Below are 26732 nucleotides of genomic sequence, written 5' to 3'. Positions count from 1 at the left end.
AAAAATGCCCGCGAAGCGCGCAAAAAATTTTTTTGTTAGAGATTTTTTTATTTTGGGGGGGGGCATTTACCCCCCCAAAATTGTTTGGGGGGGGTAAATACCCCCTCCTAAATGGTTGGGGGTGCCTACGGCACCCCCAGGGTAGGGATAAATTTTAAATGGGGGGGGTAAAATGAAAAAAAATCGTTTGGGGGGGGGGGGGGTAATCGCCCCATTACCCTCCCCCCCTTGGACGCCTATGGGGGGGGGGTAATCTTTATTTCATAGAGACTTTTTTTTATTTGGAGGGGGGGGGGGGGGGGTAAAAATTGAAAATCCAAATTTTTTTTTTTTTTTTTTGGGGGGGGGGTAATCAAATCACCCCATTAACCTATCATCGTATTATAAACCGCTTTCTACGAATATAGAAATGTACAATCATAAGATTAAAACCAGTTTTTTAAGCCCGTGCCTTCTGCACCTCGGGGCTAAAAAAACTGGTTTTAATCTAATAATTGTACATTCTATATCCACGGAAAGCGGTTTATAATACGATGAAAGAAATAACTATTATAAGTTAAATCATTTAGATCTCTTACCAAACGAAAAATTCAAATTATTTATTTGATCAGCTTTTGACTTAAGATGTATGTTCCAATTCTTAAATTTCTGATTTTGTAAGGCAATAATTCTTTCACATAAAAACAATTAAAGGAAAAGATAAAGTTTATGTCTACAACAATTTTATTTGGTTTTCAACAGAAAACAAGGAAAAATAAATGCGAATATGGCAAATTTGGATACGTATAGTAAAAGAGCTCAAAAAATGCGCAGGAATTTAAAATGTAATAGTTATTTATCACATTGTATTATAGACATCTTTCCGCGGATATAAAAATAAAAATGTAAGAGTAAAACCTGTTTTGTTATCCCTTTAAGGCGCGTTCTAACAAAACTGGTAATAATTATGATTTTTTATTTGTACAGGGTGCGTCACATAAATCGGGAAATTTTTTAAACGACCATAGCGCAAAAACGACTTGACCAATCAGAACGTTTGACCCCACTATAGAAAGCTTAGGTAATGACCTTTTAGCACAAAAAAATCTTTGGACGAAGATGGACGTGTACACCGAGCTGGCCGCGCATATGTTCAACAAGGCAGATTCCAAATGCGCCGGTGGTTTAATCTGGATTTTCGACTAGGGCCCACTAAATCTGACATCAGCCCATCTGTAGGTGAGGTAGAGTTATGCAACTTGCTGGGGATACTGTTAGATACACAAGAACGACACTAGAAAAGACTAGAGCTCTCTGTCTGAAATGGCTTGGCCGTAGTACTCCAGCAAAGTGGAACGTGGCAGATTTTGAGATGTCAAAAACGTCAAAAATCGTGAAAATTCATGAAAATTTCTCGGTTCTCGATTTCAGGGACCCATATGGAATTTTTAAACTCATTGTAGACTATGGGTTGCACTAACAACCCTAGCTAAAACTTCATGCCATTTCAAAAAAGGTAAAGAACGTCGTTCTAGCTCAACTGTGGTCCTAATGAGAGCCTCCGTGTCTAAGGGTAGCTTGAAAGTTGGGTGAAATTGGATTCTGCGGTTACTCATGATTTTAAGGAAATGTGGCCTCCCAGCAGCCCGATCTTAATTCAATGGACTTTTGGACCTGGGACTAATTTGAAGCATGCACCAATAGACGTGCCCATACCACAAAGACCTCCCTCATTGCCACAATCAAGGAGAAGTACGCCAGCTTGGACAGGTACATTTTGACCTGGACCTGCCGACGGTAGAGGAGGCTGGTAGAGGCGGTGATTGAGGCTGGCGGCGATTTTATTGAATAATCTACTAGTCATATACCTATTTTGCTTTCCAGTTTTTAAAATTCAATAAAATCTTTAAAATTTACGATTTTATGTTCATTTCTTTAAAAATTACAAAATGTCCCGATTTATGTGACGCACCCTGTATATTTGTGGAAAATTGTCTGTAATACGATGTTATACAAGATTATTTAGTAGTGCTAAGAACTACTTCAAACCTAGAAAATATTAATCGATTTCGAAGTTATACCAAAAAAGCTACTCCTTATTTGATGTTTTTAGTCAGTTATCCTAAATGCCATATTTAGTAATTTGTTAAATAGGTGTCCATAGGTGGGGGTAAAGGGGTGTTTACCCCCATATAACCTTTGAAACCCCCCATTTTATCTCCAACTAATATTTGATAATTTCTTTAATCCAAAATGCATGATTATTGTCAATGCATTATTTTTAATGTCATTAATATAATCCAATGCTGTTATTCCTAAGCCAAATTAAAATCTTATTTTTTCCCCATATAAACAATAGACATTTATTTCTATAATTAAAATTATTAGCTTAATAACCCACTTACCCAGGGAGTAAGGGAGGGGACAATGGATCGAATATTCAATTTTTAGGAGTCTCAGACTTTGGGGACTGGCTTAAAGGGAACATGCAAGAATTTAGCAGTTTCTAACCAATCTTGGGGACCAATTATGAATGACGTCACGCAAAATCATGCATAATCTCGCGGCAAACTAGCGCGTCAACAAAAAGATAAACAATAACAAGCAGACAGAATATTTTGATTTTGAAAATTATTTTGTAAATTGAATCATTACATTTTTTATATCTAATTCTTGTTTAATGTTAATTCATTCCGATTAGTGCGTTGTAGAAAGAAATTATATTAAGATTATTAGTTATTATGAGCAAAGCCTTCCTATAATTAGGTCCCGCACAATTGTACGTCCGTAACGGTTAGCTATTTTCGTTACTTTAGACATGTTAGATGTTTCTTATTGATTTAATGTAAAGGCAAAAGTTTTTTGTCTTTAGCTTAATATTTCTGTAATTAATGATCCGATTAATTTCAAAATTTTAGGGAAAATTCACGAAGTCCTGAGTTGTTCAAGGTTTGTTTATCATTAAAATCTCAAGATGGTTTTATTTTATTTTTCTTTCCTGGATGCTAGGAGCGCAGCTACCAGTTATCCTTATGCTAAAGTAACAGGATGTCTGTGTATCTGTGTGTGTATCTGTGTGTGTGTCTGTACCGAAGGATCTCGCTTACCGCTGAACCGATCGGGTTCTCCTTAACAGGGTAGCTTCTTATAAGTCCCGGGAAGGTTTATAACTATTTTGGGGGAGGGTACCACCACCCTCCCTAGAGAAATTAAATTTTTTTTAAATTTCTCAATTTTAGAAAGAGAGTTCAACGAAAAACAAACATTAAACGTAATTTTTTTTTACTTTTTCTTTTAAAATCTAAAATAAGAAATTGAATTATTAAATTCGACTCTCTCCTCCTCAAGTGCCCCTAGAGGCCTCTAGGGGCGTAGCCGCTAGTCCTAAGATATGTTATTTAAACCTTAAGATCTTTAAAATTAAGATGTACTTATGTTCTCAACTATTTTATTTATGTAGTATGAAATTTTGACGCAAGGTATCTCATTTTTATTTCGTTAAATGAAATAACTTGAGTTAAAAGTTCTGTAGGAAGGTAATTGTTTTAGTAAGTTTTTTATATAATTATTTAAAGGCTTTTTCATGTCTAAGCTTTTTAATAAATACAATAAAAAAAATTTGGGTAAAAGAAGTTGTAAAAGTAAAAGGGTATGTTTCCTTAATTTTCCGAAGTTTAAATAATAACAATTAAGGAAATAAATTGTAAACAAGGGTTTTGGTCTCTAGAATCAAAGGCTTGTAGTAAAGCATCAGTTTAAGGATGGTGCATTTCGAATTAAAAACAATTTAAAATGTCAAAAATTTCCACTAAAGGTTGCTATATTGCAAATACTTGTTTTATCTGGAAATATATGGGTTTTCAACCTTAAAGGGTCACAACTATAAATTTGAATTAACTGCCCATTGTCCCCTCCCTTACTCCCTGCACTTACCCCTGTCAGAAATTATTTATCAATATCTTATAGATCCATTAGTATTTGGAAAATAATGCTGTTTGAAAAAACCAGTTTTTGCATAATATGTCGAAAATCAAGAATTTTTTTTATATATATAAAACTTCCCACATTAGTGAATGCGATATTGATCAATAAATTCTGACAGGGGTAAGTGGGTTAAATTCACTAATGCTTTGAATTTGTTAAAAAAACACTGTAGCATCAATTAGATTTTACAAATGGCCCTAAAAGAGAAAAAACTTGTTAATCCGCTAAAAACCTTTAAAACCAATTACTCTAAAAAACTTTCTCAATAACTCTTTTAAATGAGACACTTTGTATAGAATAAACTTAAACAATATATTTCAATACCAAATTCCTACTAAAGAGTTATAATTATCTTAATAGCGGAGATTATTTTAATTATATTTTACTAGCAAAGCCACTCTATAATTCATTGTTAGATTGTCGGTATGTACGATGTTTACAAGAATATCTGCAACTGTAGTTTTCTTGATATGTATTGTATCCTATAATATAAAGTAGTAAGGTTTTTTATCTGAAGCTTAAGATTTCAACATCTCAACATCTAAACTCAATGACTTCTCCTTTTCAGGGAGGTCTCAGGTATGTCCAGGTTTTATTTAGGCTGTTTTTTTTAGATTTTGAATTTGGGATAGTTTAAGGCTATATTTCTGCCGTCTTATTCCACCTTTGAATATAGAGTTCTCTAAGGATATTGACATATCTATTTAACGGAGATGCCATATTCGGTGATAATTTTGTCATCGTCTTTTTATTGCTGAACAATTTATGAACATAATTGTCCTTGGTGGTAATTTGTAGAATATTATAATTATTTTTATTACCTTTTATGGAAGGAATTGCAAGTGAGTTTGGCAACACAGAGACACTGGCAGAAACCTTAAAAAATTGAGTACCCAATCCCCCCCCCCCCATATCCGTTCGTACTTGGTTTGCTTACATCAACTGATAATTTTTGTTAAATAATAGTTATTTATCGCATCGTATTATAGACAACTTTCCGCAGATATCAAAATGAAAAGTTATAAGATTATAATCCGTTTTATGATTACTATTTTATCAATCCTAGAACATTGTCTATGATACGATGCTCTACTTTTTTTTAGTTTTGCTGAGAACCGGTTCTAATCCAGCGGATGTTAATCGGCTTCAAAGCCATGCTGGATATTACTGCACCCGCAAATATGCATGTACTTGTACTTGTTAACATTTTAATTGTACGTATTAGTTGTTACATATCTATTTGGCTAAAGTCTATCAAAATTTTTGTTAAAAAAAACGCCCTTGAAAATATTTGTATCAGATTAGGGTTTCATCAGGGACAAGTATGTGCAACAAAAACGAACAGCGAATTAATTGGAGTGGGGGAGGTTATAATCTCTCTAAAGTTTGAAAGGAAACTATCCTTAAATGTTATTGTGTAAACGATCTTGCTAAATTGTATAGAGTAATCCAAGTCACAATGGTTTTATAGCTTTCAATATTATACAGGCAAATAGATTAGATAGATACCATAATTATTTATGTGCAGAATATCTGAATCCAATCTCCACCTTTACTTATATTTTATCACTTAATTGCAAGAAGTAAGTTGAGAATAAATGGTTAATTATCGAAATATTTAAGTTATTTAATGGATGTACATTAAAAGTGGATATTATTGGCAGGGGAAAAATTGTAGTAAACTTATGTTGCTAAATTCACTGTCATTTATTAGTTAGTAATTTTATTCAGTAAGAAGGAAGGGATCAGGTAAAGGGGGGAGAGGAGATGGGATCGTTAGTTTAGTCCACTACAAGTTTCAATTTATTAGAGTACATGATAATTTGGTGTAAGATACAAGTATCAATAAATCTGTTATAATTTTTTACCAACAATTACTAAACGGGGACGATTTTTTGCTGTGCAACTAAGATAAAAATATTTAAAATCTGTAGTAATATAAAAATGCTTAATTAAGTTTAAAGGTATGAACCATACAAGGCTTTTTTACTTTTAGAATAGGTTGACAAATTAACAAACAGTTTTTGAACGAAACGCTTGGCACAAAAAATTTAAGTTTCTGTATTCTGTGAATGTAAAGTTTTCTTCCATTTTCAATATGGCAGATGCCAAGACAATTTTCAATATCCTTCTTGGATTGTTCAATGCCAATTAGAAAATAGTTCAGAGTTTCAATGCTTAATAACATTGTAATGTAAAAAAAAGTTTATGTACTTTCATTTTATGGTTACAGAGTGGCAGCGCTGGTTCAATCAATAATATAATATGTTTATAAGAGTCCACTTATAATTACTTTACATATTTGAATTTATCGAAAGTAGACTTGCAAATATTCAATTAATAAAGATTATCCAGTTTCTTATTTTTTAGTTATGTCAATTCAAAGGGGTTCAAATTGAATAAAAAGGATGATGCGAAAAATTGCATTGAATAGAAATGGCGAAACTTATTGAAAATTCATTTTGCCAAATATTTTCCAATAAAGATATAAATAGTTATAAAATGATACAAATCCTTTTTTATTTATATAATATATTACAAAATATTGAGTAGTGAAGTAATCACTCTATTTGGCCATGTGCTTTAAACCTGCAATTAATTTTTCATTAATGCTTTAACAAAATAATATAATGTTCTAAAACTGAAAAGGCTACATAATCAATCATCTAGCTCATCAGTTACATCAATTTAAATCTGTTAAATCTCTAGAGCTTGGTTAACAAGGTCTTCCTATGGAATTGTTGAGTATTTTTTTTTCAAAGATATTTGAATGAAAATCAGTCAACTTCCAAGTTATTAATAATCGACTAGTCTAAGAGCTTTAGGATAGTTTTTTCATCAAATTAAAGATGTACTTACTATTTAAGTTACTAGTGGCTTACTAGTGAGGGGGGGGGGGATAAAAAAAAATTACACCTGCCAACAGATTTCAAGGGGGTAATTACCCCCCCAAGCAAATTTTACCCCCCGGGTAAATTTTTTTTTTTGGGGGGGGGAATTTGACATTTTACCTTAAACACAAATTACCCCTCCCTTAAAAAAATTTTACCAACCCAAATAAAAAAGCTTGGACGCCCCTGCCTATAGGTTCAGCATTTAGCAAGATCCTTCAGTACAAACAAACAGACAGACAGAAAGACATTGTTTTACTTTGTATTATAGATTATTTGATGGTTGAATAACTTGGACCTATGTATAGAAAATAGAATTGAAAACATTCTTAGAACAATTTCATAATAGTTCAAAAAATTAGAACAAATTTAGCTGCCACCTGATATGCTTCAATATACAACTAAGCTACACCAAATTTGGATGAATTAAAGTTGTGCCTTTGAGGGATTTGTGATTCATTGTTTATGTGATAAGTTGCAGATAATCTAACCCAAAAGTGACAACTTCCAAATGCTGATTCATATGACAATTCTTATTGCCTTTCCCTGGTCCCTGAGTCTGAATGGGTACAACTTGCAGTGGAACCAAATCTCTCTCCAATAATATTTGCATCAGTTTGAAAATAAGGATTTATGAGATCTCAGAATGTTCCAGATTAAATTAAAAGAAGGATGAGTTTCTGTGTGCATGGCTTGGAAGAAGGAAAATGGATTGATTAGGCATTAGGAGCATAACTTTTTTTTTATAATTAACCTGATTTAATACAAATCAATTTGTTTAAAGGCCACTTGAATAGCCAAACGCTTATTAGAATTAGGCTGACTTTTTTCAAAAGTTTTTTTAGGGTTGAACTTTTTAGGCTGTCCTAAAAACAAAAATTTGTTAAAATCTTTAATTCTTTTTTTAAGCAAGGGAAGGTATAATACAAAAAACATGTAAAAATAACCAAGTCTTAATCATATTTTTTTCATAAACTTGGCATTTCTCACCCTTTTTTTGAATGAATTCTGCTTTTTTGTTTTTAAAATCTAATATTTATATAGATAAAGGTTTTAGGTCGTCCAGAGACATAAGAATGTGAATTGAAATATATTTATGTTAACCATAATTAGTATGCACTATTAAAAAAATTGAACTATTTTCTGAGTAAATGAGTAAAATAACAAAAATTAGTTTCTATCTTAACAGATTATTGCACAAAGTTAAATAGATTATGGGAATTAAGCATCTTGAATTAAACAATTAGATTTAAAATAAAATTTTAGATGGTTACAAAATTTAAAATTTAAAATTTCTTGATATGAAATAATTTAATGTTACTATATTTGAATTAAAGCTAAATTTCTACTATTAGATTTGGAGAACTATCATTAAATGCCACTTCTGTTGCTTTAAGTATTTGTGAGTTTCTGTTTGTGTGAGTATTTGATAATGTTTGTTCAATATTTGGCAAACAATAATATCATCTCTATCTCTTGTGTTCACCCTCTCTTTGCTCAAATTATTTTCTATCCAATTGAATGTGTAAGTGGGCTGATATTATATTATATTGTCAAATATAATATTGCAAACAATGGATGAATCTTCACAGGGTTAGGGATCCTTTGGAGTTTAAAGAGGTAAAATTCAGATTAACAGAATTTATAAAAATAAAAACTTAAATATTCAAATTTGACAGACAAAAAAATCTTCTTTAAATAGACTTGCACTTTGAAACTTATTGGTATCTTCTGGATTAGAACAAGTTCTGATCCATACTTAAAAATCAATACCAGTTTTTTTAGCCTGAGCCTATAGCAACTTTTGGCTCACAAAACTGGTTATCAACTTATAATTTTTCATTTTAACACCTGCGGAAAGCTGTCTATAATAAGATGCAATAAATAAGTATTATAAGTTCATTCTTTGTCAAAAATATAATTTCTAAACTGATTAACAAAATATGAATTTTTACATTCTCCTTCATACATTACAAATTGTTTCAAGCATGTTTGCTCTCTTCAGTTGTCATTGTAAAATGTATGTGTTTAAAATATGTAAAAGTAATATGTATGATTATATTATCTGGAACAGATCCCCTTCCCTGGATCCTCAATATGAAATAGGGTTCAAAATCTCAATGTTACACAAATACAATGTTGAATATTATGTATTTTTAGTACTCAAATAAAACAACAAAACTCTCTTGCTTTCCCTCAAATCCATTATCGACGACTAAAAACGCTCATTCCTCTTTATACTTTGGAAATAAACAGAAACTTAGGTGACCTAATACTATAATCCTGCGTTGTTACCCTTTACCTAGCATTACCTAACATAATAAACATCTCTTCTTCTTAACTCTTATGACTTAAATTTTACAATATGTTATCAAATATAATGATTTGTTAATGTTATCAAAATGTTATCGTAAATTGTTGTAATATAGAAACATTTCATATAGATTTTTTTTTATCAAAATATGATATTGTTTGATATTGACTTCTGCACTATGTATGCAGAATATTTTCACAAAGTTTAAACAAAATTTCTTCATTATATAAGCACAATATCATATAAAAAATATCTGAGTAACCCTGTTCTGTTTACTACATTCAAAAGTTATATTTCTTGTTCCAAACTGTAGTAAACAGTCTAGATGATCTCTCATACTTGTTAAAATTTGCATGAAATTCCTAGAAATGCTTGTGCTGAAAAAGTATTACATGACTTTGCATTTGAACATGCATGAGTGTAATTGATTTATTCATTCTATATTCACTGCGTCAGTGTTGTTGGAATATGGAATAATGGTTAAGGATTTTTAATAAAATTTAATTTTTTATTTAACTTTTGAAAAAACACTATCATACAAAGTACCCTCTTTAGCTCTGATAACCCTTTTCCTTCGTTATTTTGATATAAATTTAAAAGTTTGGTGGGGGGATTGTTTATTTATTTATTACTATAGGTCAGTTTAGGTTAGTTCACATTTGGTATTGGATAACCCCGCAAGGTATAGGTCCGGCATAGTTATAGCCCCCCGCTGGGATAAGGCACAGGGAAATTATTTTCAACACGAAATTGGGACAGTTATCGCTTCCTTTTCATTATTAGGCTATACATCTGTGCAGTTAATTTTTTGGCCGCTAAAGTTATAAATACTACCATACTTAAGATAAAAGTTTTACTTGCTAACCTCTCATCACGATTACATATATGTTTAATATAAGAAAGATTATACCTAATTAACTGCGCTAATATTGCAATAACAAGTTGAGAAAACAAAATAAGTGAGTAAACAACATATTAAGTATTTCATAATATGCTAAGAAGAAGTGCTACAAAATTATCAGGTAACATCAGATATTTGTACAGTGCAATTTTGAGGTGTAGTTTGGCAAAATTTGCTAATGCAAAAACTCTAATCTTAACCCTAATCAAGTTGTGCTGTTTTTTGTGAATGTACCTTTTACTAACTAAAGGAGAGGCAAATAACCCTTTTAGTAAGGTCTAAATGATACTCCTGTTCTTTTTTAATATTGCTTGGCTGGAGGCTGCTATGACTACAAAAATTGGACCATAGTTCAATATATAAGTTTTCTTCAAGGGCATGAACTTTGATAACATTTAGCTCACCATCACCACCAGTAAGAGCATCTTAAAGGCCATCATCCTCAAAATCAAGATTTTAAAATTAATTTTTTTAACTCATCAAAAAACATTTTAGTATACTTTTCAGGCACATTTTTAATTTTAACATGTATTTAGTTTCATCCATAAGACTGGGGGTCGGCAGCTGTCCTCTAAAGTGATAGGGATAGAATTTCTTTTTTTCAATTATTTCTTATTTAGAAAAATCAATAAAATCTACCTTAAACTGTTTTTCATTATAATTAATGCATAAATCCATTAAAAAATTGTTATTTTAGCAGAATTAATTTTTAAAAGTGGAGAAAAGGGCAAAACAAACGTTTTCTTGTTGATTTTCTTTTGATTTGCATAATGAAGTGGATCGGTAAAAAATACAAAAATATAGATTTTAATTGAAATATAAGCATTTTACTTTAAACAGAATCTTTTTATTTTATCATACGTGTTGCTTTAACAAATGGAAACAATGTACTGTAAAGCTGTACACTTATGGTCTACGGTAGACAAAATATCCAGGAAAATGTAGATTGCATAATGAAGTGGTTCAGGGTTTATAATAATACTTCTAGAATTTGGAATTATGCTAAAAAATATTAAGTATAATAATACTTTTATAAAAACAAAATTGGAACCATACTACTACATATAACATATAAAAGTACTTACAATAATTTTTCTAGAAAACAATATTTTGCGCCAAGCTACAAATTATTAAATGTAATATTACTTTTAGAAAACAATATTTTGAGCCATGCTACTACATATTACATATAATAATACTTCTAGAAAACAATATGCCAATCATATACATTGGATTATTGGATTCTCAAAAGCGAGACAAAGATTTTTAATGGGGAATGAGAAAAAGGAAAGAAAGTGAGCAAATGAAAGTGTTAAGGAAAGAAAAAGGGAAAAAGAGAGAAAGGTAGACGTCTTGCTTTTTTTCATTTCCATCTATAATCTGATTTTTAAGTATGGTCGCAACATTACAAGGAATATTTTCCATAACAAACATGATTGTTTTACAATCAGCCATTTTGTAATTTTTAAAGTGGTTAATTACCAAAATAGTAACCTGTCATTTTAATTTTATCTATATTCAGGCTAAAAACTGTAGAGTAACTAGCAACATACTTATAATATGTAATTCATACTTTCAACCGCTTAAGTAGCTTTTTTATGGATTAAGTCAGATTTGCTTACAGCAAATTTCAATGTGAATTTTGATTTTTTATGTCTGAAAGCATATTGCTTTGTTGTAGTCAAACCAACCAATTCTCAATCTATTTCCACCTTTTCCTTCCTTAATTTTATATTTACCAGTATTTCATTTTCAGGAATATATAGGCTTAAAAATACATTGGCTTGTCTGTCAGCAAAAGAAGAGTATTATAGTATTTACCTTTTTTTTATTCCTTTTTACATCCTTAGGAATGCGAATCATATCTATCTTTAGGATTTGATCCTTCCGTACATATGTAACGAATAAATCTGATATTAGATTTAGACATGTTAGAATCGATCTATCTTTATTGGTGATTATTTTAACAGATAGGTATAATGTTTGAAAGTCTGTAGGTCAATTATAAACATGTTAACTTTCTTTATTTTTTTAATAGTTTGTTAATAGCAGTCGTTGTAATTATTTGGCTCTTTAACTTTTTTTGGGGACTCCTGAGCAATATGCTGCAAATAATCTCAATGATCAAGTCTAAGACTGTAAGTACACAGCCATACACTTTTCCTTGCCAACTGACTGGTTTGCTGAGCTTTATAATTCTGTATGTTATCTTCCTTGTTTTCTTAAACTTATATTCTCTCTTTTTATTTCCTTTTAATACTTTAAACTAAAGGCTCAAATGCCCATAGAATATAGAATGCGTTAATTTTGGACTAGGAATAGAAATATGTTTTTTTTTGGGTTCTAGGATAAATGCAGGATTGACAAACGTCGGAGTGGACACTTAACCTAACCTATTTTAAACCATCTAAAAGGTTATTTTCAAATGCCTAACTTAATTGGGGTATAGTCCCTTTCGTAATATCGCACCTCATGGGGCGATTCTTCGTATTTTTCACAGTATTGCTAGCCTCTGCGGGGGGCTCTAACATTGCGGGGCTAATTACCTAACCCTGTGGGGCAATCACCTAACCCAATATAACCTAAAATAACCTGTAAAAAGCCATTTTAAAAATACGACGAATCGCCCCTTATGGGGCGATGTTACGAAAGGGACTATTCCCACTTAATTAACTGAATATTTCAGACACTCCTGAATTTGCCCAATCAGACATATGTCACTCCTGCGTTTGTACTGGAACCGTTTTTTGAAAACTCTTTTTTTGTTAGAGTGTGTCTGCAGAGCAAAATCATAGATTAGTTACACATTACATAAATAACATGAAAATCTATTCATAGTTTCTCAAAGAAAACTTATTTATGCTTAAAAAAACAAGGACCAAAATTTCCTCATTTGATCATCGCGAGGAAAACGATAATAGTTTTATAGATGCATATACAAGCGAATAAGAGAAAAAGGAATGGAAAGGGCATTGGTCTGTAAAATTGTTTTTAAAGTTTCTTTTACGAAAAGTCTCTTTCATTAGTTGGCTAAAAAACCTTGGACACTTTTGTCAAATTTTGATTAGTTATGTCAAAGAAACAGTGTCGAAACTATTCAACCATTAGTTTTAATCTACAAAAGGGAATGGTATTTATTTTAATTGTTGATGTACATTAGTTCTATTGTCCGTTGGCTTATTCCTGTAACTTGTAGCAAAGATAGAACGGGGGAAGTAAAGAATATAGAGATACAGAGTAAATCTAGAAAGAGGAAATCATAGTTTATGTTATTAGTAATGCAGATACCCATCAAATAACTATAATATATATTTATTTTAAACAAGCAGATGCGCCCCTGGCTTCTAGAGGCTCTATATTTGAAAATGGAAGCAAGGAGGTAAGAAAAATAGCCCAAAACCACCCCAAGACTTAAATTTTAAAAAATATGAACTAAAAACAATCTCAAGTTTACTAAAATGGAGAACAGAATCAGGTTTCTGGTTAGCAAGATCTTAATGGATAAACAAAAACCTTACTAATTATTTATAATAGGACTAGAGGTTGCACCCTTCTATGGACCCTCTATTCAAATGATAGAGTTGACAGAAAAAACAGCTTAAAACCATCAAAAGAGTTAAATTTAAAAAAGAATATGCTAATATAAATTCTAGGCCTATATAAACTTATCTAATATGTAGAGCTCAACTGATTGTATATTGAGTGTTAAAAATTAACATTTGTATTTTGTCAGTAATTTTTACCATTTGTAAGTCCCAATATCTTTAGAGTTCAAAAACAATTGCCATCAATATCTATTAACATCCTATGATATAAGGTATTAGGAACTTTTGATCTGATGCCTAATATCTCAATAACTACTGGGTTCTCTACTATAGGTAGGCTTCACATAGGTCTTATGATGGTTTAAGGCTAACTTATCTCAACCCCTAAAAGCTAGGCAAATAACTACTAAGAATTATAAATAGGGAAGTATTTTTTCGACATATACTTTAAATTTCAGCTTATTCAATGAAATAAAAAAGGTTATACTTGTCTCAACCATGACACTTTGGTTGAGTGTGACTTCCGAATTAGCGGGAAGTTCTAGAGATCTTGTTGACGTACACACAAACCCCCAATACCAGGAACCATCAAGTTTCAACAGCAGGTTTGATTATAGAATATATTGAGGCAACTATTTCAAAGTCCTGAAATTACAAAATCAATTAATACAAAATTCCAGTTTTTATAACCACGTAATCTTATTTGCTTTTTAAATCATTTTTTTCTACGGTTAAGAATCTTTGGAAACTTTGGCTTTAAAGGAAAATTATTTGGTTTAATAAATCATTGTTAAATGCAAAAATAAAAGCACATAAAAAAATTACTAAAACATAATAATTAATCATAATAAAGTTTCATGTTTAGCTGGCTAAAGCCTTTTAAACTAAATATAATCGTCCTATACACCATTCACTTTAAATAAAATTTACAAATTCTACCTGAAGTTCTTATGGTTTCAAGCCCCTGGTATACAAGGGTCGTTCACGCACTATGAGACCAATGATAGGCCCAACTTTGTTCTCCGAAATCTTCACACACTCACATATCATTCAAAAGTAACGAACGTGGACGCATCAAAATATAAACAATCCATGCCGCGTCTCTTTAGAAAAGGAAAGTCAAACAAGACGACATTTGCGCTTAATTTTGGATAATGAATAAGGAATTAATTTCGATCTTGATAAACACAAAGCTTCCTCGAAAAGAGGTTAAGACAATACTTATTTGTCAGATAGGTGACGTGTAGCAATAGCAAGAACAAACAGCTAAATATTCTTATAAAGTGTATTAATTCAAGACAAGATTAACATACAATAATAATATTAATATTAAGACAACTGTTCACTTTTATGTTCGTGTCGTGTTGCAGAGCAATGTCTTGCTCCGAAACGGTTGACACAAGAACTAAAAGCTAAACTATAAAATACATGCATTGCTCTTAAATCAGGAAGAAAGGGACTATACATCACATTTCTCCCTGGCTTTAACATGAACCTGGATTTCAAACTGTAATATTTCAGATTAAATATAACAATAGGTTTTTACATGTTAATTATCATAGATATATTATAAGTAGCGTTGAACGCTTATTAAATAGATAATAGTTGATCTGGTATGACACCTGCCATATTTTTTTTTGTTTTTTATATATATTTTTATTCCAGATCTTTAAACACTTCGTATACATTTTTTTATTTATTTTGGTTCTTTAGAACTCTTTTTTGTGTTTTTTTATATTCCTTTTTTCTTTATGTGTTTTTTTTTTTTTTTTCTTTTTAATATTTTTTTAAGAAAAAAACATTGATTAACATATAATCATTGAAAAATGCATTGATTAACACCTAATGCATTAATTACATAGTTATCATAAATACATGATATAAAATTAACATTGGTTAACATATAACCATCAGATTTAAGCATGGTATTATAGAGCATTAATATGAAACATTAATTTTAAACTTTTTTGAGACTACTACTGCCTCAACAAATATTAAATACATAAAATAAAATAAAATATGAATTAATACACATAACTATAATTATTACTTTCTTTTTCCAGATGTTCTGCTCTTCTTGCCAGATTCTTCAATATCCATGGGCATGATAGCTTCATCATCATTCACTCCAAGTTTTGCGGTCTCATCACACAAGCCGTCTTGAGACATCCTTGCCTCAGTATCACCAAGCATATGAAAACATCTTTCAAATCCACTAGTAACCGCAACCGAAATCGAGGTTGCAACGTTATCAACCTCCTCCTGATTATCCAAAATCTTTTGATGCTTACGACTAACCTCCTCTCCAAATTTATCAAGCATCATCAATATTCCAGGCGTGTGTTCCATCCTCATTTCCTCCCTCACTTGTTCATCAACACGCCATTGCTGATTTGACAATTCAAGGTCCAGACAAACAGGAATGTTCGGATTTAAGGGCTGATCCATCTGAACACAAACAGGATCCCCAAACCGAGTAACCAATTTGAAATCACCTTCGAACCACTCATTTACTTTGTGTTCAGGATTAAACTTCCACTCAATATTGGTTGTCAACAAACTTGTATAAACTTTTCCATCCAACTCCAATCTAATTTCCTTTACTACATTCTCTAAAGTGGTATCTGGATCACATAACAATATCTGCTTGGCTAGAGTCGGACGGAGACGCTTGCAGCGCATCTGCATTTCCCAGGTCAAAACTCTTGCGTCTACTTTATCATTCAACAGACTACCTGCATATGTGGCACTCACCAGGTTATCAATTATTTCTCTTTGACCATCCAATCTAACATAACGTATCTCAGCTGGCATCTCTCCACTGGTGATTAAACTCACCGAATTCACATTTACAATGCGTGGAATGTAGACTGATAAGTTCATGTATTCATTCACCTGAATAGAGTCAATAAACACTTTAGCACTCAAATCCTGTTCAGACTTTCCATCAAGCCAATCTTTCTGTAACTCGAACAAAGTTGTGGATGGCATTTGCTTCAGAATAAAGCTTACTTTATTCACGACATCTTTCCAATGTGCCAGGAGCCGGATAGCTGACACAACCTGCGTCTTCAACCTCAGATCAACGCTATTACCCACCGTTCTCAACACCGTCTGAAGACTCATTTTACCATCTGCAGGTATGACGTCAATTTTTGAAAGTTGATGCCAATCCTCAAGTTCCCCCATATGTTTGATTATGGGTAACAATTCGCCCAACGTTTGACAGCTTTTTCTCTCATCTCCATCCAGGTATTCAATCTTAGCAAGCAACACCAAACTTGGTAAAATTTCGCAAACAAGCTTAGAGAGAAATATGGTTGCACTCAACTTATTCAAACTAGTTGTCTCGTTCCATGACAACTTTCTGTTTATAGCTTTAGAATGCTCACCAGCCGCCATCAGGTTGAGGTGTCTTGAATTCTGGCTGGTAAAGATAGGGATCCTGTCCACAGGCCAGTCTATGGAGTTGATGCATCTCCCCATCTCTAACTGCACCGATAACATGTTTACTAAATTCAACTTAAACCTTGGTTCATTATCAATAAGACGAGCTAAATCTGCCAGTGGCATGTCCTCACTGCTCAAAAATATGTTCCTCGTCGCCCTGCCCACACTCAACGTGGGCAGCTCAACGCGCGACATTACCAACACCAGCCGGGATGCAGAGTTGCTGACCAATGCAGATACCGGTAGACCAGGTTTGACTTGATTTCCTTCATTGACAGATTGTTTGTGGCGGCCATCTTCTTCATTGCTCAATAACTTTTGATTCATTGTTGCCGCCGTAACCAACCTGCAAAAATACAATATAATTAAATTTCAGCATAAGAATTTAAGATCTAGCATTAAATTCTTCCTCAGTAAATCTTTTTTTATGACACCATGAACAACAACAATACAACAATGCCAACATAGGAATTATACCTAACAACAACATTAACACAATCAAAACAAACTTGGCAAACAATGGTAATATATCTTTGAACAAATGTTCTAAACCAAACCAAGGACCTGTAACCTGTTCGAAAAATGATAACTTATGATCAACAAAATCCAACTTAGAAGCTTGTCCATTAAAATCCTCAAAATCCTCTAATCCCTGATATTTAATAGTCTTATTAAAATCAGCAATAAACACCTTTTCATCGTTCAGAAAAATCTTTTGTCCCACATGTTCTGATTTTTCATTGGCAATGTGCAGAAGTTCGAGTCCCTGCCCCTGATTCCCAAGGAACAAATTAGCTGTCAACTTCAAAAATACCGGACTTTGCGAACAATTTAACAATTTTATATCCTCTACTGCAACAATCATTCTACTATATTCTTGTATTCCAACTGTCTCACCTTTATAATCCACCATCAAATGTCCTACTGCACATCCATAATCCACACCTAACTTTACTGGAATTTCAACCGCTGTACACTTTTCATACTTAGCAATTTCTCCCAGGTATATAATTCTGAACCCATGATGCATCTGTACATTTGATCTAACTTCTGTTTGAGCACATCTAGAAATACTAAAAAGTTCCATCATCCTCTCATTCCTTTCTCTGCTAGCCAAAAACATAGCATTCAAATCAAATCTAGCTTCCTGTTTTAACAAATCCCCAAAATAACTTCTAACAGCCGCCTTCGGTTCCTCTAAAAACTTGATACCCTCCAATTCTGTTACAAAAATGTTGAAATCCAGATGCTGCAAAGTAAGTTTCTCTGTTCCCATAATTTTAACTAAAATATTCCTTTCCAAGTTAGAAACAAAAAGTTGTTCATTCCACGTAGTTAAATTGAATGTATCTTGAAAAACTACCTTAAAATTACTGGCCGGTTTTCGTACTACATACGGAAAATATGGAGAAGTTGATGTTGCCCACAAATGATTATCTTCAAAATTCGCCACAATCGTCTTTTTATCATAATCCATAACAACATTTCCCTTGATCAAAACGGGTGTATTTTTTACTAAAATATGCAAAGTCCCAACAGCAAAACCTAAATTGAACCACATATTGTGTGCGTATATTCCCAGTGTCTTGCATTGAATATTTTCACCACCAACATCCCAGAAAGGTGACAATGTTCCATTAACTGTGAAACTGTGAACAGTTGGCAAGTCTATGTTTACTTTAAAACTAATACCATCATGCTGATACTTGCCAGAATGAAAAATCCTTCTACATTCGTCCATACTCAACTCTACCTGTTTTTCATGTGGCACGTCTAGTACGTGCACATGACTCGCGGTACCGCAAAACCAGCGCTCCAATTTTAGTCTAACCTCACAACTAATGGCTTCTGACAGTATAAAATCGGTTTCTGCTAACCCCAATAATTCCACAGATCTGACCGGTTCCATCCTATCATACAAACAGGCAGCTGATCTAAGTTCAACATTACTTATTTGAGAACAATCATAAGCTGCTAACCGTGGATCCTGTGACGTATACATACCACCAACAACAATCAAACAATAAACCTGCATCACAACAACAAATAACAAAATATCCAAGTACCTGACTCCTCTATCATCCTTGGATTTCTTCACAGGTACTGGTCCAGCACGTCCACTCTTTGAACTACAAGCGTCAGGCGACCTCTTGCGCATACCACGATCTCCATCTCGTCTATTCCGGTCATGTCTATCACCACCGCCGCTTCCTCTCTTGTCATCACGCTCCCTACGGTTTTCGTGGTAATCTCTTCTCCTGCAAATATTATACAAATTATTACAAATATTATTTTTTAATCAATTTTGCGAGGTTCCTAGTTACTACATCTGCTACTGAATAACGTTCTAATCTGTCTTTTTCTCTGTTTTGTCTATCCTCTTCCAATTTTTGTAATTGTACTTCATTTGTAGAACCTTTAGGACGACCTTTAACAGGAATAGTCTCTGACATTTTTTGCAATTTTGCATTATCTAACGATCTATCTAATTCATCCTCCTCAACATCTCTACCTCGTTTAACACTTCCCCTTCGTTGTTCCAAGTTTACAATTTTACTTTGCAGTTTTGGAAAAGTGTCCTCTAAAATACTCATCCGAGACTCTAACTCTCTAGCAGATTCCATGTTAACATCCTCTACACCCAAACTGTTGTCTACTAAACTATTATCAGAGGCATAATCTCCATGAAAAACACTATCCTTACTAATAGTAGAATATGTAGAGTCTAACTTAGTTTTGTCAGTCATATCATTCGAATCTACACTATCAGAAATATGAGTACTTTCCAAAGTATCACTAAGATCCTCAACTAAATCATCTAAATTTTCATTATCCTGAGATACATTTGACCTTTGCTGTGACAACCCAACACCCAAAAAAGATTTCTCCAAAAAATCTGGTGTTACCTGTCCATCCTTCCGCCTTCCAACCACCTCTGGACTAGCGCCACAACTATTCTCCTCTTCAGAAACGCCTGAACAAGTTAAATTTCTTAAAGTATTGGGAAAGTCATAGTTTACTTTCAAGGTATTATCCACAGAGAAAAACTCATCTGTAATCACTAAGTCAATCTTTTCATCTGGAGTCAAGTCTAAAGTACTCTCAATAACATATATTTTATCTCTTGGTACAATTCTTACCCCTTTGTCTTTCAATCTACACTTTTCTAGGGGTTGAACCTCGAATAAACTATCAGAAATTACTTTTGTCACTAGACACGGACCCACCCATAGCGAGCAGAGTTTACGAGCTACACCAATCGTTGTGACGTCATAAAAAATATAACAATAGGAATTTATAGCTATCGGCCGACCTATCCTTTCTGTATTTTCTACCTGTAAATACTTCTCAGTTCTTTCTTGTCCAGTTCTCCAATTTTTGTCAAGGCACTCCAATAACTCTGAAAAATTCATATGTTTAATTTTCGAGCGGGTTAACGGATCAAATGAGTCAAGTGGAAGCTTAGGGTTTCTTAGAAACATCTTAAAATATGGGGAACATCCTAACCTCCGATTGAAAGAAGTGTTCATACAAAATTGTGTAGCTTTAAGTTTATAAGCCCAATCTCCATCTTGAAAACGTAAATCAGTCTTAAGAAACGAATACACCGATTGGTTGTATCTTTCACTGTAATTCGAATTTGCTGATCTTGGAGGGATAAAAATTTGTTCAATTCCCAACCTTAAACAAACTTCCCTAAAAACTTTTGATTTGAAACTTTGTGCATTGTCAGTCCTGATTCTCTCGCATAGTCCCCAAACAGAAAATAAATTAAACTTCAAACATTCAATAATTGTTTCAGCTTTAACATCCTCAATAGCAAACAACCACACATATCTAGTACAACTGTCAACTACTATTAAAATGTGCTTACAAATGACTCCATTATATTCACACTCATTCAAAGGACCTAAAGCATCTATGGCCAACTCTGCCATAGCTTCCCCAGCCAAAGGAGAAAATTCTATATTATGATTATGTTTAGGTTTTTTACGTCTATTCAAACAAATGACACAATTTGCAACTGCCGCCGCTACATATTTAGACACATAGGGAAAAATGAAGTGACGATTAATCCTGCTCAAAGTTTCCAAATAACCCCTATGCCCCGCTGTAACATCTGCATGAGCTAACAAGAAAACTTTATTGTACATTCCAATAGGTACCACTACCCGTTCAATAAATTGAAATTCTTTCTGGAGCCGCATAGGTGAAGTCAAGATAATTAAACCATCTTTATAACTCAAATGTTCAAAAAATCTTAATATTTGTTTACCACGATAAGGCATTTGAGACAATTCTCTGGACGTAGGTTTGACATTATTTACAATAAATTTCCTCACCTCAACTAAAACAGGATCCTTCTCCAGGCTACGACTAAATTCTCTCGCCTTCAATCTGGATGATATTTGACTGGCCGTCTCTGCTCCAATTCCTGCAATAAGACATAATTTAGGATCTTCCAATTGATATACAGTATCCAATATTAACTCTCCTTGTTCGTCTGTCGATAATTTAGATATCCTATCTTTACTATCCTTTAATGCAGTACGTGACAATATATCAACATTAGTATGCATCTTGCCCTGCCTATGTACAACCTCATAACTGAAGGTGGATAAAAAGTTTATCCACCTTATGGTGAGACCAACAAAATATCCGTTCTGCCTCCAAGTAGATAGATGTTTCAATGCAGCTGAATCAGTTCTCACGATAAACTTCTTGTGTCTCAAATAACATTCAAATCTTTCAACAGCATTTACTAATGCACATAATTCTCCTTTATGTGCTGCATAATTGGCTTCATGAGTTGAACAAACACGTGACCAACACGATATCATCTTCTCTTGTCCATTTTGTTTTTGACTTAACACCGCAGACATAGCTGTAGATGACCAATCTGTATCCAACACAAATGGTTCAGCCTCCATCCTCCAATCCGGGAACGATTTACTTATTTCTTCACAGAACAATTCTCTAGTCTTTGTAAAGGCTTCCATACTTTTTTCATCCCATTCTATTTTACTACTGTTTCTGAATTTGTTCAATGGTGCCGTAATATCAGAAAAATTCTTGAAATATGAACCATAATAATTTATGAAACCAGTAAATCTTTGAATATCTTTACCTGTTTCAGGTACTGGCCAATTCTTAATCTTTTCAATATATGCTTGGTCCATAAATATGCCTTCTGCATTTATAATATGGCCCAGAAATTTCACTTCCTCTGCAAACAATGTACATTTTCCAAGATTAATCTTGAGGCCTGCTTCACAGAATGTTCGTAGTAGAGTATTCAAATGCTCCAGATGTTCCTCCACATTCATACTATATACAAGAACATCGTCCAAATAAACTAGGCAAAATGCCCTTAATTCAGGACTCAAATCCATTACTCTATCCATCAACTTTACAAATGCACTTGGAGCATTGGTCAATCCGAACGGAAGCCTCTTGAAGCAATATTGCCGTCCATTAGAACAAAATGCTGTATATTTCCTGACATATTCCTTCAAATGCATTGAATTATACGCTGAAGTTAGGTCAATAGACGTAAAAATCTTCTTTCCTCCAAGTTTGTCAAATAGCTCACCAATATTAGGCAAAGGGTAACAGATCTTCTCAGTTATCTCATTTAACGAGCGGTAGTCCAGGACAAAACGGACTTTCACCTCGTTAGTATTTCCAACCTTCTTCTTAACAGCAAAAATTCCAGAATTAAACGGTGAATTACATTCTTCTATCACATCTGTTTCCAACCATAAATCAATCTGTTCTTTTAGTTTCTCTGCATGATGAGGATTGAGTCTAATCATCCTATTCTTGAAAGGTTGAGCTCCAGGAACCAACTGAATATCATACTCCTCCAAAGTACAAGATCCAATATCCGTAGGATCAATCGATTTTTGTTTCAGACTGTTGTGGAGTCTAACAGAGATAAGAATAATAAAAAAGTGAAAATGAAAAACGAATTAGGAATACAATTTTGTAAAATTGCTATTGAAAAATATTAAATTGAATTTTAAATTGAATTAAATTTGATAAAAATGTGAAATTAGATATTTGAAAAGTATTAAATTTTGATGAAATGTGGAAAATTGTTTTAAAAGATGAGTCAGTTATTGTGATTTAAAGTATTCGATTTTAAAACAATTATATTGCGATTTAGTAATGTTGATTCAGCAAAATTTTTAATGAAGTTTAGAATTTCATGAAGCAAAATTGTTATAATGCATTAGATATAATCGTGGAGAAGTCTCTTTCTATGAAGGAAGGGAGGGGCTGTCTCTCGGAGCTGGTATGCACAAATATGGTGGAGCTGTCTCTTTTGTTGGAGGAGAAAGGGGGAGTGAACATATTTGCAACAAAGATTGCACTACCTCTCAGAGTTGGTATGCGCAGATATGGGGGAGCTGTCTCTTTTGTTTGAGAAAAAGGGGGAGTGACCATATTTGCAAAGAAATTTGCACTATCTCTCAGAGCTGGTATGCGCAAAATGGGGTGGTGTATAGAGGTAGCTGCAATGATTATCGGGCGTGGAGCGCGCCATGCGCAGAAAGTTGAGCTGCGCAGAGAAGCAAAGCTGCGCAAGAAGGTGCTCTCAGGTATTGAGATATATAGTCAGTTGAATTTCGACTTTTAAACCTTTTATACATCTCAGTTTTAATCTGACAATAATAGTTTTGTTAGGTAATATTTTATTGAATTTCAAAAGAATTGAACTTCTGGTATTTGGAAAGATTAATTTGCTTGGTGATTGATAATATTTGATCATGTCATATTTCTTAATACAACTTCTTTTATTGTGTTACAAGTTTATTTGTTCAGTGAAAACATTTATTTATGGCATCTAAAATAATTGTATTTTATTTTAGATTGGCTGAGAAGAGTGTTTGTGGTGATTGGGAGATACTGTCATCATTATTTATTTGATGGTGAGTTGTTAAGATTTTGTTTCATGTTGTTAACATTTGATTATATATATATATATATTGCTGTTCGAAAAATAGTCTTGTAAAATTTGTTATATATATATTAATATCGATATTAATTCTTATGTACAGTGATTTATCCATCAATTGGCATCTAAAAGTTTGTAATATTTTTAGATTGGTCGGAGAGAAGTTTTACTGATTGTGGATTAACAAATAGTTTGGGGAGTTTCTGTTGGCCGGAGAGAAGTCTTGTTGATTGTGGATTAAGAGATATTTTGGACGTTTCTGTTGGTGGATGAAATATTGTCGGTGAGTGAATTGTTTTATTCAGTTATTTTGTTATTTGTTGTAGACAGATAGATAGTTATTTGATAGACAATTGGATAGTTACAACCTCATAACTGTTGGTGTTAGTTAGATAGCTGTTTTATAAGTTTCATGAAGATTCTGAGATGGCGGCTGGAGCGGCTGAAGTCTATGTTCCAACAAAGATTGGTGGCATGGAAATCCTGACCTTAATTGATAGCGGCAATGCAAGAGGCTGCCTGATATCTCAAGTGTTGGCTAGAAAGCTTGATTGTGTGATTGAAGAAACGGATTCGAAAGCAACAGGCGTGCAGGGTTCCAGCATCAAGATTGATGGTGTTGTTCGGAATGTTGAATTTCAGATTGGAGGTCACAGTTTTCAAGAAGATTGCTTTGTTATTTCCGGCATGACTGTACCTATGAACCTAGGCAGTTATTGGCTGAACAAAAATAACGTGAAGACGATATTTGCCAAAGACGGCAACAGGATTGAGATGCATGGAATCAGTGTGAATTTAGTAGCTAAACGGAAAATTGTAGTGAAGAATTTGGTTCATACAGTTTTGGAGAAAATGGAGAAAGCAAGAACTAAGAAACCTGAGATTAATGTAGCTGAGTTACAAGACCAAAAATGGATTTGCTCATTGAAAAATCGAATAGAAATTCCTGCATTGAGTACAGTGGTGGTAGAAGTTTCAACTAAGGGAAATATGCATGAAGGACAGTTGTGTTATATAGCTCCTAGACAAGGTTACTGTAGCCGAAACAACTTGTTGATAAACGAAGGAATTACTGAGGTGGGAAAGAACGGTAAAATTATGACTAAAATCACGAATTTTGAAACTGTTAAGAAATCTGTTCCTGCTGGTACTTTGGTTGGAAATTTGTTTTTGGCGGAGAAGATAGCAATGCTGCAAGAGAACAGAGTTAAAGAAGATGTGTCAACAACATTAAAGAAGATTCGTTTTATTAAAGATAAATTGAAGTTGGATAAAGTTCCGTTTTTAAAAGATAATGTTTCTTTGAAAGGAAGAATAGTTGGTTTGTTTTTAAAGAATTTCAAGGCGTTATCGATTGATCCTACCGACTGCGCCAAAATGACGTGTAGCAATAGCAAGAACAAACAGCTAAATATTCTTATAAAGTGTATTAATTCAAGACAAGATTAACATACAATAATAATATTAATATTAAGACAACTGTTCACTTTTATGTTCGTGTCGTGTTGCAGAGCAATGTCTTGCTCCGAAACGGTTGACACAAGAACTAAAAGCTAAACTATAAAATACATGCATTGCTCTTAAATCAGGAAGAAAGGGACTATACATCACATAGGCATACAAATCAAGGGATAGCTAATATCTAGTATAAAAAAATATCACTGAATTTATTGGCATGTGGTTTATTTTCCTATATAAGTCTACAAGGTCATTCACACAACAACAACACTTGTCTACAAAAATAAACCTAATTAATATAAATAATATATAATAATGTATATATTATTCAGTATTGATATAATGCAATCTGTTATTCTAAGAAGTGTCAGACATATACCAGGGATAAGGGAATAACCATTGTATTACAAAAAATCTAAAATCGTATGTAGTTGTTGATAATAAGTATTGACTTTATATTTAACGTTCCTTTAAACAATTTGCTTTATAAGTGGGAAATTATGTATTTTCCCCTTATTTGTATCTTAAATCTAAATCAATTTCATTTTTTAAAATTTATCTTGTCCTTCTACTTTGACCTTATTATAATACATTCATTTTTTATGGACTCTTGGCGTCAAATAAATGTTATCTTTCGTTGAACTATCCCTCTATTCTTGGTCACTATATTGGAAATAATTTCCGTTCAAATAGTTTTGTAAAAGTGATAAAATCGCAAAGATCAACAAATATAAACTTAAAATATTAAAAATTTAAAGTTGAGCATTTATATTATTTTCATATGGATATTTAAAAAAATTAATATTTATATTGATACCGTTGTTAAATGCGAATTTTTTCCATATAGACAGCGAAGCGACATTAATTTAGACATATTAGAATATGCTCATTTCTAACCTTTTATAACATCTTTTGTATGACATGATTACCCTAATTATCTGATTTTTTTTTTAAAAATGCTTCTTAGAACAACAAGGTACAAATACAATACTATAAGCCCTTAATATAAGTATGCCCTTATATAGTAACCTGTTTTTAGACTTAAAAATTTATATTTTTCTATTAAGTTCTGACACTCGATATTCATTGTTCCTTTTTCTTTCCTTCTGGTTTTAGAGCTACGCTTTCATGGACGTTGTTTCCTTTGATTGAATAGAAATGAAGTATACTATAAAGGCATAATTTTCTAAAATTTTGTTAGAAATATGAAGTTGATGTCATAGGCGTCCAAGGGGGGGGGGGGTAATGG

The 26732-nt window shown here is 32.8% G+C and overlaps 1 protein-coding gene and 1 long non-coding RNA gene across 2 annotated transcripts in view; one reads left to right on the top strand and one right to left on the bottom strand.

Annotated features, from left to right (window-relative positions):
* Nucleotides 1-26732, top strand: part of LOC145312584 (uncharacterized) — a 45835-nt gene that overhangs the window by 2485 nt on the left and 16618 nt on the right. The gene's annotated exons all lie outside the window — the stretch shown is intronic.
* Nucleotides 15245-20867, bottom strand: LOC145312007 (uncharacterized). Its single transcript, XM_080151092.1, has 3 exons — nucleotides 19971-20867; nucleotides 19131-19322; nucleotides 15245-17410 (listed from the first exon to the last, which is right to left on the bottom strand). Exons 1-3 carry the CDS (start codon nucleotides 19976-19978, stop codon nucleotides 15661-15663), a joined length of 1950 nt encoding a protein of 649 aa, XP_080007218.1. The 5' UTR covers nucleotides 19979-20867; the 3' UTR covers nucleotides 15245-15660.

This window comes from Acartia tonsa, chromosome 2 (assembly GCF_053477335.1).
Source record: "Acartia tonsa isolate MP-2025a chromosome 2, ASM5347733v1, whole genome shotgun sequence".
In the NCBI taxonomy this organism is placed as follows: Eukaryota; Metazoa; Arthropoda; class Copepoda; order Calanoida; family Acartiidae; genus Acartia; species Acartia tonsa.
This window is presented reverse-complemented; position numbering and strand designations above follow the sequence as displayed.